General features: G+C 38.7%; 2 protein-coding genes across 2 annotated transcripts; one reads left to right on the forward strand and one right to left on the reverse strand.

Moving 5' to 3' along the window:
- The first annotated feature begins 21 nt into the window (after window positions 1–21).
- LOC131781438 (tRNA pseudouridine synthase Pus10) lies at window positions 22–9,941 on the forward strand. The gene is made up of 20 exons (XM_059098095.2): window positions 22–68; window positions 256–369; window positions 1,042–1,116; window positions 1,705–1,791; window positions 2,085–2,119; window positions 2,568–2,679; window positions 3,430–3,491; window positions 3,723–3,777; window positions 4,172–4,254; window positions 4,627–4,712; window positions 4,821–4,903; window positions 5,392–5,434; window positions 5,649–5,705; window positions 6,188–6,320; window positions 6,457–6,510; window positions 6,735–6,798; window positions 7,293–7,336; window positions 8,405–8,503; window positions 8,662–8,761; window positions 9,079–9,941. The coding sequence occupies exons 1-20, from the start codon at window positions 51–53 to the stop codon at window positions 9,139–9,141; spliced, it is 1,467 nt and encodes a 488-aa protein (XP_058954078.2). The 5' UTR covers window positions 22–50; the 3' UTR covers window positions 9,142–9,941.
- Window positions 9,923–16,427, reverse strand: LOC131781439 (uncharacterized). The gene is made up of 8 exons (XM_059098096.2): window positions 16,183–16,427; window positions 14,280–14,464; window positions 13,652–13,780; window positions 13,208–13,293; window positions 12,890–13,010; window positions 12,325–12,405; window positions 11,167–11,288; window positions 9,923–10,249 (listed from the first exon to the last, which is right to left on the reverse strand). Exons 1-8 carry the CDS (start codon window positions 16,380–16,382, stop codon window positions 10,106–10,108), a joined length of 1,068 nt encoding a protein of 355 aa, XP_058954079.2. The 5' UTR covers window positions 16,383–16,427; the 3' UTR covers window positions 9,923–10,105.
- Between the last annotated feature and the right edge of the window lie 706 nt (window positions 16,428–17,133).

Below are 17,133 nucleotides of genomic sequence, written 5' to 3' on the forward strand. Positions count from 1 at the left end.
TATTTCTTCATGACCTTGTGAGATTAACCAGCGGTTAGAAAAAAAAGCATATGGCGGACGGTTCGAAGGTAAAACAGTGTTTTCTGTTTTTATTTTTTTTTGCACATTTTAACTAAAAGCGGGGCCCAATTTTTGCAGTTCCTGTTTTACATGATGCTAAAGGCGAATTTCATATGGTATCACTTCCTATGCGAGGAGCTCTATTTTCTTATTTGTTGTTGTTTTTTAAATTTGATTTAACATGTGATTTTCAAGGAAGAGAACAGTTTGTCTATTGACGAAACCCTCAAGTTAATGCCCTGTTGCCCACGATGTATTTTACGACTTCTTGGAGAAAGAGACACCGACTCATACACAGACAGTGTTGAGGTAAAACGCCGAAATCCTATCGTAAATTATCTATCAATGGAGTGCCCTCGTGGTGTACCTAGAATCCGAAGCCTTTAGACTTAATAGTGTGGCACCGGTACAATGGTTTTTTTCGGCGGTAGGGTCAGTTGAGTTGCACATCTCCCTGATCCTCATATCTTCCCTACTCTCAATTTGTCCTCACTCTTTTAAATTTTAAACCCTCTTTCCCCATTTTATCCACACATCATGCACAATACATTTTTGTTATTTACTTATAACTCACCTAGTGTTGAACTCGCAATCTGAAGTTCTCTATCGCTGGACTACAACGACCTCGCAAAGACCTCTGCACTATAGTTTTTTTAAAAAATATTTGTCATTTCCCACCTCCCCCCTCAAGACTTTATTTTCATTTACAAATAGTTTTGTTTCTATTATAAACAGTCTTATTTCTATTGTAAACAGTTTTATCTATATTATTAATAGTTTTGCTTCGAATTATCTGATTAGAATTTCATCTCCTATTCTATTTTTTTTTAATTCACTTATCCATTTATCTATTTTGCATTGTGACATGCCAGTGAAGTAGCTTGTGCAGTCTTTTAAACTTAACCAAACAGCTAAGCGCATGGTTCCACTCTGAATAAACTATTGTATTATGTTTTGCATGTATTGTCTGTCATTCTTTAGAGAGAAATTGAGAGCATTTGTGTAGCTTGTCTTGGTATCTTGGAAAAGGCTAATGAAAGTGCTTTCATTGATAAGGTAAGTTTGATAGAGATGAGTTAAATTGATATCCTGCCCATGCTCTTGTTCTTGACATGGAAATATTTTTATCTACAGGGCAAGGGTTTCTTTCTTTCTTTCTTTAAAAAAAGGGAAAAAATAATGATCCAAAGTGAGATGTTGTTGGGAGAAAAATAAGATATATCATCATATGACCTGTGCAGTCCTGAGTATGCTTTTATTGCAAAACATTTGACAAAAATCCCTGTAGGTCAGGCTGGGTGGGAAAGTTTTTGGCTCCTTAAGTCATGATGTAGTGTATGGTTTAAAACCTAACACAACAGTTGGCCATGCAATGTAGTTGTTCTGTTTAGGGTATAGTCTTGAAATTAATCCTTTCACTCCCAAGATCTTATTAGTAATTCTCTGATATTTTTCTATATTCTCATCACTTGCATACTTGATATTGTACTGATATTGTAAGGAGAAATTCTGCCTTCATCACTCATGGGAGTTAAAGGGTTAAGGGTGTTGTGGCTGAGAATTCCTGATATTGACAGCCTTAAGAGAGGTTATAATCAGAGTCAACTGAAGAGTTGTTCAGCAGTACTTCTCTGTTTATTTTAGATACAATCAGCAGTCAAGAGTAGTGGTCATCAGTTTGATAGTTTTGTGTTGGCTGTTTCTGTGTCGCATTCCTTGACTCTTCGCCAGGTATGGTCCAATAAGTAATTAATACATTAATTCAATCAGTATGAAATTACATCTTTAATTTTTGAGTTACCGGTAGATCATTCACTAATAATTTTTGTGGTTGATAAAAATTTCAAAATAATATAAAATCATTGTGTAGATAGTTGATTGAAAATAACTTCTTTATTTGTTATCACAACAAGTGAAACCCAAAATTTGACCCTGCTTAAGAATAAGTGTAAAAGTGAAAGTTTAATCCTGAGTACTTTTGTTGCATGCATATCTTAGAAGAGACTTTTGAATTTTGTTTATAGCACTCATTATCCATATTTCTACAAGAAAAATTCAGGTATGTGTTGTTGGATGGCTTTCCTTTACTCAATAATTTTTCTAAATGATTTGACTGTGGCGTGAAGACATATGGTAGGTTGCATTTTAATCTGCACAGTTCACTGAGCTTGAACTATCTCATTGGTCTTTTATTCAGAGGGAGATTCAGGAAGTAGGCTTCCTTGCTTGGCTGAAGAGAAATGGCTGTGAACAGAGTATTGGGATGGTCCAGGGGTATTTTGAGGCACTTCCTCAAAATGTACCTGTTCTTTGACTGGAGTGAACATCTTTTGTGATGTACATCCTTTACCTAAAGGTTAAATTTATATCTCAGAAAATGCAAGAGAGCCAAATTCTTGTTTTCCTTTATGGGGCTTTTCTAAGTACTAATATTTTGTTTGATAATGTGGGATAAATATTATTATTTTATCCTCTTGATAACTATTTTCTTTTGGTTTGTGTTACAGTTCAGCGTTTTCCAGAAAGGAACTGGATGAGATCCCAAGAGTCAAGGATGTGTTCAAATGGGTTCTTGGTCCAAAACTAGAGGAAAGATTACAAGTTAACTATAAGCCATTGGTAAGTTCTTGAGATCAGGTGTGATCTTCAATCCAAACTAGAAACAGAAGACAAGAAGGTTAGGGAGAATTGAACAAGATCAGCAAAGCAAAAGCAATTGTGTAAGGGTCTATTTGGTTACATTTGGATGTTTACCCTTTACACCCTGTGAGCAGTATGCATATTCTCTGTACTGTTATATACATTTCCTTCCAATGACAAGAGGAATTAGTTTGACTGTCAAGAGCTTCTTCAGATGGTGATCATTTCCTTCATTCTCATGACCTTAATGGGGATTCAGCAGTGAGATTGTGTGAAGAAATTAGATGCTAGTCACTCTCAGGCTTACAAGGTTCAAGGTAGTAGAAGGAAATGGATATTTTTACTAACTCTTGCTTGTATTTTTTACAGGTTAACCAAGCTCAAAGTCTACTATCCTCTTTCCTTGGTTAATACATTCCTTACTCTTGACATGGAATGTTCTAACGGTGTGCCATATGCTTGTCATAAATCACCAGAGCACAATCTTCCCTTCCCCCCCCCCCTCTCCCGTGGCACTGTGTCTTTATATTTACTCTTAATCAACTCACACTATTCCTGTTTGGTTAAAAGAAAAAGACTGCTTTACAAGACAGTGGTAAAGGGTCTGACCTTAAATTCTAAAGCTCTGAGGTTTGAATCCTCATTAGCAACTAAAAATTTTCCCATTAGTTTTTGTGGTGCTTAAAAACACTTTTGAATGATTGATAGAATTTTTTATTTCTTCTGTAGAGCCCCTTCAAGATTTCATTGGATTTTACCCATAAAGATGCAGAGAGAGAGGTTGAGTTTCTGTAAGTACTTGCATGTACCTAGGTAAACATTGAATATACCTTTTTTAATTTCTTTTATCTTCAAACGTCCAATAGAGAGGAAGGTCTGCAACAGGAAATTATGTTGATATTTATTTGTATTATTTCTCAAGCATAGAAATTTGATGATGTAAGTATTCATCCTTTATGGTAAGCCATGAGATGGGTTTTTGTTTGATGAAGGATTTCTACCTTTTTTCCTGTAATGAGCAGAAATGATTCACCAAAGTCAAGGCTGCGACAACGGAGGAAACGACATAAAACAGAAGTAAGTCGTTTATTAGATCTATGACTTCACTTTGTTTTGAAACAGTCAGAAAAGTTGTAACAATTATACTGCAAGCTGATTATCTTTAAATGTATCTAATATATGGTGGTTTCAATTGTGGCAACCAGTTTCAATTCATTTTTATTTGCTTCAGACTATGTTGGTGAGTAGAGAAACATTAAAAAAAAAATTTAAAAGTCAAATTGGAAAGTGTTGAAAGCGCGGGAAAACGCGAGTGACCAAGTTGCCATTGGTTTTAGTATCGAATTCTGATTGGTTGAGAGGATGCCGCGGGTTTTTTTAGACCAATCAAAGCGCAAGTAAAGCAAAACCAAAGAAATCCCGGATTACTCTTAACACTCAGTTGAAATTTTCCTCTTTGGTTTTCTGTCAGAACAATCCAGAGGAAGGAAAACTTTCATCGTCATCTGTCAACAAAGCTCTTGCGGAACTACCAACTGTGGATCTCCTAAAAAGGTAGCTGTGACACTACTTAAACATTTTAGCAGTGCAGTTTTACCGATGTTTATCGCTCTGACCTAGGGCTAAAGCTCAAAACATCAGCTTTGAAACTCTTTACAGTGGCAAATTTGCGTTATCAACACAGTTGATAAAACCAAAGTATCTTGTTATTCTCCCCTACCGATGCAGCACCATAGTCCTTTAGAAACTTACCCTCTTTTTCGATTTTTTTATCGCTGTTTCCTCTTCACGTCCTTGCGTAGAAAAAGAAGAAAGACACGATTTTTTTCTCGGTCGTCGAGTGAAAAAGTTGAAGGAAATATTTACTCCAATCTCTTTCCCCTGCTAGCTGACCCTTTGATGTTAATCCTGTTTATTTTCCTTCAGAGTCACCGACTGCCCACCAAAGTCAGCTCAGTCACCCATTGAGTTATCACAGATAACATGTGGTCACGATTCCATCTATATTGCAGGTTTGTAAACAATAAATATTGGAGGTGCACTTGATGGGATCGAAGATTTTGGGAAGAAATCATTCACATACTGATTGTTTTGTTTAATTATATTTGTATGGACTTTAGGAAGATACAACAAGTATTCACGAACTCTTCCTCAAACGCCTTGGTTAATCGACAACGTTCGACTCCGCGAGTCGTCAGTTGAGGTAATGTTTAACCTTAAAACTTGCACAGTTGATAAACATGTTATTGTAATCTTTCCTTTCAAACTTAATGCGTAAACAAGAAAACAGCTGAAGAGAAGATACAAAGCTATCAGCTACATGGTTATTTTAAATATGAAGTCAAATTCTCCCAAACGTATGCACAAGGAAATGTATAGTAGTGAGAAAGGAGAAGAAATAATCCAGTCATACACATTTTAGAGATAGTAAGTCTTCGTAAATGAAGTGGTTAATTCAGGTTTTCAATAACTTTTTTCATAAGTGACTGCCAATTAATGGTGTAATGGGAGGCTAAACAGACGGCGATAAGAAGTCTTATGGGCAGCGGTCAACCGCTTGGCACCGGCTTTGATTGAAACCTCTGTCTAATGGGAATGTTTCCTAATTCTAAACCGGATTAAATGAAATGAACGTCATTAAGTTCTGTCTAACATCTTTCCTTCAATATCGTGTCGTCTGCTTTTCTGCAGGAAAAAATATGTGACCTCCTGACAGCCAAGGTCAGGTGTGACGGTATGTATCCTCTGTGTGTTGTGAGGGGGTAGGGGGGGGGGTACGAGTTGTTTATTAGACATGTGATAAGGACGCTGATACGCGTTGGAGCGGCTGGGTTTGAGACCTTACTGTTTTCTTTATGGGGAGGAAAATATGTTAGGAAAAGTCACACCTCTACTTCCAAACACACTCTGTTTGTTTCATTCAAATGTTCATAAATTATTTTTTGCAGATCATAAATTCGCCTCCGCCGGACGAGAAGACGTTGACGTGCGCATGCTCGGTAGCGGTATGTTGGCGCCACATGTTTTTTCAAGCTAACTCAGATACGCACATTGGAACATTAGATTCTACTCATAGATGATTATCTCGGTAGTACAGCATCAATTAGTTGCGGTTGTTGCTTAGCCCTTTTTTTTATACTTAGTTTGTTCTACAATTGTTTTAAAGCACAAGGCATCGTTTCATTATTCCTGATGAATTTGGTTTCATGTGGCCAGTAAGTGAGTATGTCCTTATTATTGCTAGTTTCTGAGACCAATGGTTAGATTCCCTTCAAAATCTCAAATTTTTAGGCTTGCTTTAATCAAGTTCTTTTAATGCAGCTCACCTTATTGTTTTGATAATATTTTACAGATAGAAGAAAGATCGTTTCAGAGTTTAATTGTCTTGATCTTCTAGGGCTCGAACCTAGACGTTACAGTCCAGAATCTGTTACCCCTTACCGTGCCTTCTACGACTTTTAATGCGAGTATATGTTCAAAATCACAGGAAGGCCCTTTCTGGTTGAACTGATCAATCCGCGCAATACTCGTCTGAAGGAGTCTTTCTTCGCTGAACTTCAAAGAGAAATAAACTCTTCATGTTCCGACGTTGCCATCAGAGACCTCCAGCAGGTTACAAAGTAAGTGATCATGTAGCCATACGTTATTTTATTTTACAGAAATTCCAAGTGCGTATTCTTTAGATTAAGTCGAAGTTGTTTTCATTGTACGTGTTGAGAGTTTTGTTATTGAGATTGCCGCAACTTTATGTTGTAGGGAGCAGTGTCTCGCCCTGAAAGACGCGGAAACAAACAAGACTAAAACTTATCGGTAAGTCAACAACAATTCGTGGTGGGGTTACATCTGATAACGCAAATTTTTACAATCCCGCTAACTAGAAAAAAAAAAAAAAGAAAAGAAAACGCGTGAAGAGACGGGCAAAAAGTTTGAGTCTAGACTCCAATCCCTACCATCCCCTCCCCCCTACCTCTTCCAATTCCATTTCCTCGAAAGGAATATTGATGCTTCTCCTTAAACTGCTTCTCTGTCTGCAGGGCGTTGATATGGACTGAAAACGAAGTTACTGAAGAACAGCTTCAGAAACTTAATGACATGAAGGTAGAGCTTTTTCGTCCCTATATTTAAACTCTGATCATGAGCGGTAACTTCGCCGCACACAGTGTATGGTTTGAATAACTAACTTCCTCCTGGCGTGGGATTGTCATTTTAATGACCGAAAGAGACCTCGGGGAGTTAAAAACTAACTTTACGTAATTAGTCCTGTAAGAAATATGCTGCACTTTCTAATTGTTTACTGGTATCGACTACATAGGCAAAAGGTTTTTCACCAATCATAATTCAAATAGTGTGTCATTTTATCGCAGTTCTTCGTAACCATCCCTACAAAACAAAACGTTTCTGATTTGTGGACACGATTCTCGGATGACACACCTGTGAAAAAACCGTGGGCAGCAAAAGAAAATATCGTAGGAACTTGTCATATGGAGTAACTTTTACATAAATTATCTTGCCTGCATAGAGTTTCAATTAAATCGACAACTGATTTATTTAGATTATTGGAGTCTGACTTTATTTTCTGTTCCTTCACATAGGATGTAAAGATTTATCAGAAAACTCCTTTGCGTGTGTTGCACAGGTGAGTGATTACTTTCCTTTATGTTGAAGTGTATCTGTCTATCTGAATCTCAAGATGTTTAGCCTTTTTTATGTGATAACTCCATTCCTATTAGAAAAAGAGGCACGCAATGGGTAAGCTAGTCTACGGAAGTCTTTGTTTTTAGCGAGTATCAAGTGTCCTCTTATGAGGCTCGAATATCCCCTTATAAGGTTCGCTTCTCTATAAGTGGAATTTCTTAGGCACCGCTTTTAATTGAAAAGGTCGCTGAAATACGAAGAAAACCCATAGAGGGTTCATTTTGCAGAGCTTAAGGTGATGTGACTGGAGACAAACGTGGGTGATGTGACTCATGAAATGAGTGATGCTGCCATGACATGTTACCAATTCGTCGAAAACTGATACTTAAAACCGGCCAGAAAAAAAAAGCGACCCAAACAAGGCATAGCTCTTTGTAAATAGGCCATTTAATGTTGTGATAAAGATAATGATTGTGCTGCTAAAATCAAAACTGCCACTTCCCTGATGAAATTGATGAGAACGTTCACGGACGGACTCACGGGTACGATGACAAGGAGCCTTCGTCGCCTTGGGTACCGTAGACTCCAAATCGATAATTATTGTAAGATTGGTTGAAAATGATAGATCTGTTTTTTCAGTAGTAAACCACTTAACTCCTAAGAGTGACTAGCATCTAATTTCTCCTTACCGTAGCGCCTTGAATCAAACATTACGGTCACGAGAATAAAGGAAATGATCACCAACTAAAGAAATTCTGATTGTTAAAGAAATTCTCCTTGCCAGCGCCTTAGGAAATACACAGAAAACACTATGGGGAATATTAATCCTGATGTTAGGGTGTTAGAGGGTTAAAATACTTGATCAGGCTTGTAAATAATCAACTACTTAACCCCTGCTTGGGAAGTTTTTAAATCATGTTACATTTGCTTTTGGTATTTTTTTTTTATGTTTAATCGAGTGTCGCAGCTGTTAACTACATGTAGTTGTAAAGCTTACTGCACCTCCCTGTTTGGAAGGAAAGGTTGATTAGCGTTAAAGGTTCTTTTTTATTTTTTTTTTGGTTTGTAGGCGTCCTTTGGCTGTGAGGGAGCGATACATTTTTAGCATGAAATCAGAACGGATCGACTCCAATCACTGGAATCTTTTTCTTAAAACCCAGGCAGGAACGTATCCTAATGCCCTAACATCCGCTTTCCTCGTGAACATTAATTTACTGGGAAGGCTGTCGAAGGAAGTTCGGCATGTTACATTTAGAATTGCACTTGTTTACAATGATACGGTATAACGAGTGATAGCAGAAGACGTTTTCCTTAACTTTTGTCAAGTTATATCAAAGAGTTTGTTCATGGAGACTTCGGAAGAACAAAACCAAGCTTGGGAGATTTATTAAACGCTGAAACGGACATTTTAGAACTGGATGTAGAGGTAGGATTGTAATGATTACTTAAAGTAAATGTGTAACTTCAACAACTTGGTAACTCTGATGAGATGAAAGTGATAATGCTTCGGTGTGGTGTACTGAACTTATGCATTTCATTGGGAATAAACAAAGTCCCCTCGCGAACCACAAATGCCCCGTTATCGTTCTCATTGTACTCAAGATGCCTATCACTTTTAAACTTATTACATGGCCGAGCTCACGAACATCTGAAATCATACTCGCATCACAGCAAATTGGTAGACATAATTAGACCGTCAAAAATGCTTTTGTTTTCTAATTTTTGATTTGTTTTTGTTTTCAGTCAGTGGATGTCGACTGGCCTCCAAGGAAAGATGATAACAGTGCATCAAACGACAAAAGTTAACTTGGTTGTCGAATGCCTCCTAATTTTTATACGCGAACCGCTGGTCAGAGAGTCTGGTCAGCATTAAAAACATTTGGCGTCACCTCATATCAGGCAAAATGGCGGAGTGCTGTGGAGACGTTTTGCGTCGCGATGTACCAAAAGAAGTAAGACGATCACAACGACGATAACGTTACGATGATGATGACGATGATCACGATGACTATGAAGATGATGACGATGACGACGGCCAATAACGATGACGATGATGATGATAATTCATGGTGTCATGAGAGTAGTATCAGCGAGCATTTGCTAATGAGGCTCTAATTGGAAACAAAGAATTGTTCCTAGAGCAAGCTTCCGAAAACAAGAAGCTAATGAATTACAACCCTGTGCTTAGGATTTATCTTATATAGTTTGTCTTGAAGACGCGCCCTTAAAACGAATCAGAAGACCTATTTGCTCAGATAATTCTTTTTTGTTTTGTATTTGATGTTTGAAACACATATACATCAGTCAAACATGTTGTTTACTTTCCCGTCTGGCAACTACCGATTAAAAAATATCATGCTTGCAGACGTCTAAACGATAACAACACCATTCTTGTATTCGGGTTTTGCCTATACTTAGGGTAAAATAAGTCTTAATATTGCAGTCAAAGGTGCAAATAGTGTAAAAGTAAATATTATCTTGGTTGTAAGACTGGCTGAATGAGGCGATTCTCATTTTCTATCTAAAAATATGAGCTTACTGCCTCATAGCTCGTCTGTATCCTCCATAACTAGTCTAATTAAAAGTGTTTATAACGTAACATAAAACAGTTTAAAATGATCATAAAAGGCTTGAAAGCCTTGGTTAGACAGTCTTTATCTAATCTAAATGTCTATACTACGACGTTAATTAGCCTAACATGACACCCAGCGTAATCATAACTACGAACAACGGAGGCAGTAACGAAATCATTAAGCGTGACCGTCTACAGCTAGTTGGAAGCAGTGCTCTGCTGTGTTTTCATTTCCTGATATTTTGGCGTTGCTTTGATAAAACCGCTGTCGATAAGACTGTACCCCATATCAAGTATGGTTGTCTTCTCGTCCCGAAACTGAAATCCAAAATCTTCTTTTATCTTTAGAAAGCAAAAAGAATAAGGAAATGAATAAGTAAGAGTGGGCGCGGGGTGGGACACACGGTATCCCCATGATTAGTTCGCTGGTCGTGAGGATAGTGTTTGAGATAGATGAGCCGGGTCATTGTGTGGTGCTCTAGAGCAAAACAACTTACTTTCACAGTGTTTCTCTCTACCCAGGAGTATAAATGGGTACTTGCAAATTGTTGGGGAAGCCTGATGAAATGCGGGGGGTAGCCTTCCCCCAACTTAAGGGAAGTCAGTAATACTCATAGGCGTTTCATGCTTAAGAAAACCAGGATAAGCTCAAGCTGGATGGACCACTTGGCCTTAGTACAGAGTTAACCTTATCACGAATTTCACACGATAAGGGAGCAAGATTGCGAGTCGCACGATCTCATCAATCGACCACGCTACCTATGAAACTACGAGTCGAACCTTTCACCAGCGCCCACCCAAAGTATTAAGTCTGCATGGTTTCTTACGAGAGGTGGTCGCTAAGGGATGTTCGACTGTATAATCAGCGACCCCCAGCCCCTTTACACAATGTTGTATCTTTTTCATCGTCAACATTCACTTCACTCGTGTGCAACAATTTTGAGAGGCTGGGCGAGGAACAAGATGTAATTTAATGTAAAGATAAATGATTTAATCATCTTGTTAAGGAAGTCTATCAGTCAAGGTTCTCAATTTATTTCGTCACTTGTAACACGAGATTGCAACATAGGAAATTCTCAAACTTCAAGTCCTTGTGGAGACTCAGATGTTCCTTTGTCGACGTCCGTGACAATTTTTTTTATTCTAAATCCTTCTCTTAAGGCGATTTTCTCTTTGAGTTAGCTCAATGGATTAACCGTAAACACAGTCGTGAGGTATCTTTCTAACACTCCCTCTAAGTTACAGGTGCTAACAGTTACCTTTTTGTTGTCCAACCTCACTTCTTTGTTCAGAACAGGTATGATCATCTTCACTGTGGGATCAAACCACGAAGTAATCTTCAGCAAGAATGTTGGAGCCACTCGAGTGGGTACATTGTAACCTGTGACAAGGAAATACGTGTTTAACCCCAGAAAATAGTCGGATCAATATCAGTGTCTAGGCAACTGCCCACCTACCTCTCCCCTAACTCAACAACAGTCAATTGATAACAAGTTAGGGTTAATATCTGGTTAGGGGAGGGGTAGGTGGGTAGTTGCCCAGGTACTAATATTGATTCAAATAGTCTTATGTCATTTCCCTACCTTCCAGTCCTTCCCGGCCTTGTAACCTTCTTCTTGACAATGAAAAAGCTTAAGGAACAGCGTTTGCAGGAAAGCTATGTGTTGGTTAGAGTCTAGTTCCTTACTGTGGGATATCTAAACAGTACGAATGCGCAGTGTCGCTAATTGGGTTGTGGTTTTTGGTTTACCGCCATATCCTTGTCACCCGTGTAATTTTTACAATACAACAGACAATTCAATCAGTGTAGACGTCCATGGTTTTGTGAGGTTAACCGTGATAATTAACGATTAACGAAGCCTTGACTGTGCACTGCTCTGTTGTAAAGCACACAGGGAGTGGCTAGAGCACGAAAGAAGCGTAAGGGAAACAATGAAGCTGAAAATAGGACCTATTTTGTTTTCTAGAGGATTCAAACAGAGAATATTTTCAATTCCGATATGACGATATCATTTTCAGTCACAGTTTTTAATGAGATGAATTTCATTTGATCTGCGGATAAAAATCAAACAAACAAATGATCCTCGTGGGCAGACTGTAATTTAAGCAATTTCAGTAAAAAGAAGCCGTCCTCCCAGATGCTCGAGCTACGACGAACTAAGTCACCGACAAAGCCACGTAAGGACTGAGGCACAGTTTAGAGCTTTGATTTTTCGCGTAAAGGAATCCCATCACCATTTTAAATGAAATAGATCACCTTTGACTTACGGATAAAAATCAAGCAAAGGAAGAATCCCCTCAGGTGGATTGTAATTGACGCAATTCTCAGTGTTTGTTCAACTTACCAACTAACTGTTTGTTCAACTTATTAACTAAACGTTTGTTCAAATTACCAACTTATCGTTTGTTCAACTTACCAAGAGGTCTAAACTCTTCATCCAGTATCTTTGCCATATCATCCCACCATAGGCAAACAGAAACCGTGACATATCTGTTACCTGGAGTAAAGAAAGCAACAAAATAACTTTATGTACCTCCCTCGGCAATGATTTTCTTAACGCCAGGCTACTCTGGTAATGTAGAGAGCCTTACACGTGCCAGAATACTTGTATGTTTAGATTTGGTATGAACATTCAGAACTTCATAGTTGTTTGTCAGTCAATGCCACTTGTTCTCTTGTGTTCAGTCAAGTGGTTTAACTCTAATTAATTAACACTGATTGAAAATTAAGCATGATGACTTTTTTTTTTATATACCTTTGCAGAGTCTATTTGCGCGAACCAATTATTTAACGGGGGGGGGCCGTCTTAATGGACATCTCTCCCCGTAAAGCGTCCTACCTCCAAATTTTCCCTATAACTCGTCATTGGGGTAGAGGGGAGACACAGCCAAAAAATGTATACAAAAAGCAACGGTATTGAGGGAGGGGAGGGAGGGTATCAAAGGTAAGTGTTCCAAGAGGGGGTGACCAATCGCTCTAACCTGGGGCTTTCGATGACGTCAATGCCATGATGTGTGCCGCTGCAACATCTCTGACATCAACTATTCCAATGGATAGCTTGGGTAACATTGGCATTTCACGGTTAAGGAGACGCCTGTGAATCTGAAGATAGGACAACATGTTTATCGAGCAGTTTTCAACAACCCACTTTAGGTATAACTCGATGAACTCATGGAGTTGAAAAGACCAGGAATATTTTAATCTTTGAACGGTACATGTAATGTCTGACAATATTATTTCAATCAGTAAATTTCAAGTCGAATTCATTTCCAATGAGCTAATGCCACTGATTTGCGTACCTCCATACTGGTGCATGTAGATCCGTGCAACACTGGTCCAAGGATAAGCCCAGGATTGATGCAACTGAGCTCAAACTTCTCATCATCTGTCGACAGAAACACGTGGAAATTTGAGCAAAGAAAACGAACATGGCGTGTTGCTAGAAACGCAGTTTTATTATTTCTTTCAATCTATCTTTCTCTCGTTCGATTATGCATGGTTTCTGCAGCTTACTTGTCCATTTAATCCACAGTGTGATTTCCTTACCTCCCCCCCCCCCTCGAAAAAAAAAACACGAGCTTGGCAATAGTCTCGAAAAGCAGCTGTTATCCGGAAAAGGAGCATGCGATAAAAGCCTAAGAGTGCATCAGCAATGGAGCCAATCCTAACTAGAACCCAAAAATGACTCCCTCTCTCATCTCTTAAAACCGAGCTACGCGGTTAAGATTAGTATTGGGCCTGACCTGGTAAATTCTTGACTAGTTCCCATGCTGCCCTCTCTGCCATCAGCTTGCTCTTTTCATAAGGGATGCTCTCTTCCTCAGATGCCCAGTCTTCCTCATTAAAGAGATGGTCTTCACCAGCGCGCCCGCCTAGTGTTGGAAGAAATATAACAATACCTGTATACTATTTGGACACTGCAAAATACTCACTAAGGGGCTGATTAAATGAAAGGTGTTGGATCTTTCACCTCAGCTGGACTCATTCCCTGATAAAACTTAAACCGCGAGATTGGAAAAGCAGACGGTCAGTTAGTTTCCTGCTGTTCGAACTCGGTTCCAATAACTTTATGAGCCTAAAGCCACTTTTGTAACCAAAATGTAGGGTATTTTTCATGCAGTGCAACGTCTGAGCTAAAAAATAAAAATAGTCTGTTTCATCTGCTGATATTTTCACTATTTGAATTTCAAAACTATCAATACCTCGATCTCAGTATAAACAAACTTGCAAAGAGAACCTTTCAGCGGTTACTGCAAGTTTTCTAGACGAACGTGGTAAATGGAAACATAAATAATGCAATTCATGATTTTGCCCGAAATTATGACGAAAACTACATGTTCGCATCCACTCTCTTTGGAGTTGAGCGCTTACCATAGACTGCAGCACAAGAACTTGTGAGTACAACTCTTTTCACGCCGCCCTTGGTCTTGGCGCAGGCTTCAAGCACGTTCTTCGTTCCATCTACTGCGGGCCCAATCACCTCCATTTCATCTCTTGGAGTTGCAGCCGGGAAGGGAGATGCCACATGAATCACATAAGTGCAATCTTTAACGGCGCTGTGCGAGTAAGAAGCATAAAAAACCTTTAATTAAATTATAAGGGAAGTTAATGGTTGTGTATGGAATAAAGATAAGGGGGAAGTGGAAATTTACACCTCAATAAGAAAAACAATTAGCTTCCCCCCAAAATTAGGATGAATGTGGTTAGCTTCTAGAATGAGCATGAAACGGAAGGACAAAACAAAACATACAAAACAGACAAGACAAAAGATTCTCGACTCAGACCTTTCTGCTTTTCTGATCAGATGCCTCGTTTTTTATGGCTCTGATCTCACAAAAATGTCTAAAGAATGTCACACATGAACCTAGTACATGGCCTGGCTAACCAAAGAGCACTGTATGACTCACTGAGTTCCCAGCTGGTAGAGCAACTGCATGAAAAATTGAAGGCCCTAGGCACGATAACTTGCAGTAGACTAAGATTTTTGGTACTCTTGACAAATGCTTCACCAATCATTTCTTATTCGATAACAGAGCTTAAAATTTACCAACATTCTTTATCCCAAAATATCAACAATTTGAAAATTTCTATCTTCCACACTCCGTCAACTAAAAAACTCGCAAATTATGCGTGTACGTGAATGCGGACCTACTTTTCTGACCCAGTCTTCCTAGCTTGGGAGAGCACGACCACTGCACAACACGTATATTAAAAGATTACATCACCTCGATGAAGGTGTAAGCGGCACAACATAAACCAAAATAATTTTATTGTTTTGTCGTAAATCGCTCAAGGAAGGGTCAATTGCAACAATGTAGTCCAAAAACTGGTGCTTTAAACTGAGAAAAATCGATTTACGTCGTAGAGGGTACCTCGAACGAACAAGTGCATGATCTGAATATTTTGCAAGAATGTTTATCTTGTTCCCTCCACCATATCTTATTAAAAAGATTATAGAAAACCGTGTAATTCGAACGTTTAAATTGAAAAAGGAATTCAGCCATAATTTCTTTTATCCTCCTCTGCGCCGGAAAGGTTTAGAAGAACAAATTGAATCATAATTTTTGCAAATGAATCGTTGCTCACAGTATGCATTTGCTTGATGTAAATCGCCAGAGAAAATAAACAATGCGACACGTCCATGATGGGCACACCTCACTGAGCCGATATCGTTTACATATCATACCTTGCTATGGACGGGGTTTGTAAAAGCTACAATTAGTCCAAAAATTAAAAAATTCAGAGTTCTAGGATTAATCTTTATTTTTACTTAACGATATGCGGATATTTTCGGTGTTACAGCAGCTCTGAGGGAACACCCCGAGGGCTTGCGTGACTAACCGTGTGAAGGAGTGCCAATTCATGTTTTCTTTTTCTGCACTCCGATGATACAAGCGAGAGCTTGACCAAAGAAAATTAAAGGGAAACTGATATTGATCTCATAAAATATACAATGCGACACGTCCATGATGGGCACACCTCACTGAGCCGATATCGTTTACATATCATGCCTTGCTGTGGACGGGGTTTGTAAAAGCTACAATTAGTCCAAAAATTAAAAAATTCAGAGTTCTAGGATTAATCTTTATTTTTACTTAACGATATGCGGATATTTTCGGTGTTACAGCAGCTCTGAGGGAACACCCCGAGGGCTTGCGTGACTAACCGTGTGAAGGAGTGCCAATTCATGTTTTCTTTTTCTGCACTCCGATGATACAAGCGAGAGCTTGACCAAAGAAAATTAAAGGGAAACTGATATTGATCTCATACTTACTCAATCCAAGATTCTTTCTTTGTAAGATCTGCCTCGACCAATTCAAGCTCTGAGGACAGCTCTTTCAAAGGCTTCACTTTCTTTTCATTTGTTAGACTACGAACCGTTCCTCGCACGATGTATTCCCTCGAGTCCACCAGCTGCTTCACAACGTGCATTGCAAGAAAACCGGACGCACCGGTTACAAGAACTCGCGTCATTTCGATGCTGTTGGTTGAGAGCAACGGAGAAGAAGGTCAAATTTAGCAACCGGGTGTGATTATTTGCCCGACTGGTCAAGTCGACGCTTCTTGGGTGATTATTCGGGTCAGTCAGGAAGTGTTCAATTGGACTGGATTTGATCATGAAGTGGACGGCGGAACATGCACTAGGCACCGTAAGGAATACATGCTAATTCCTCATTTAAATTAAAGTTTTTTGTTCGAAACAATTTTACTACCCTGTAAAGACTGCTCTGATAACAACATCAGGTGGCAATCTGAGACTTGACCACAGACAAATCGATTAATCAAAGCTGATATATGAACAGTTGTTTTTGATGCTCATTTGGTAGTAGTGTCAAAAGCCGTACCCGTAACTCTTTAAATCAAAATGCTCTTTTCTTCTCTTAACGGCCTCTTAAGTTGTCCTCCTGCAATTGACGTATTGTGAGTGAAAGCATACAGAAATGGATACGTTTAATTTTGAAATGTTATTTCGGTAGTAGAGATCTGTAAAGTTCAAAGAAATCCTTTTATAGACATAAAAATTTTGTATGGAATTAACATCCCTTGAAAAAATATTTATGTCTGTTTGGCTCCAAAAACCCTGTAAAATTTTCAGAATGGTGCTCTATGATGTATTCTCGAAGCAAGATATGCATTAAATTCATCGCTATGAACACTACTGAACTAGTAGTTGAAATAAGACCTGAAAAAAAATTCAGGTCCCTAACGGGATTTGAACTCATGA

Source organism: Pocillopora verrucosa, chromosome 7 (assembly GCF_036669915.1).
Source record: "Pocillopora verrucosa isolate sample1 chromosome 7, ASM3666991v2, whole genome shotgun sequence".
Classification (NCBI taxonomy): domain Eukaryota; kingdom Metazoa; phylum Cnidaria; class Anthozoa; order Scleractinia; family Pocilloporidae; genus Pocillopora; species Pocillopora verrucosa.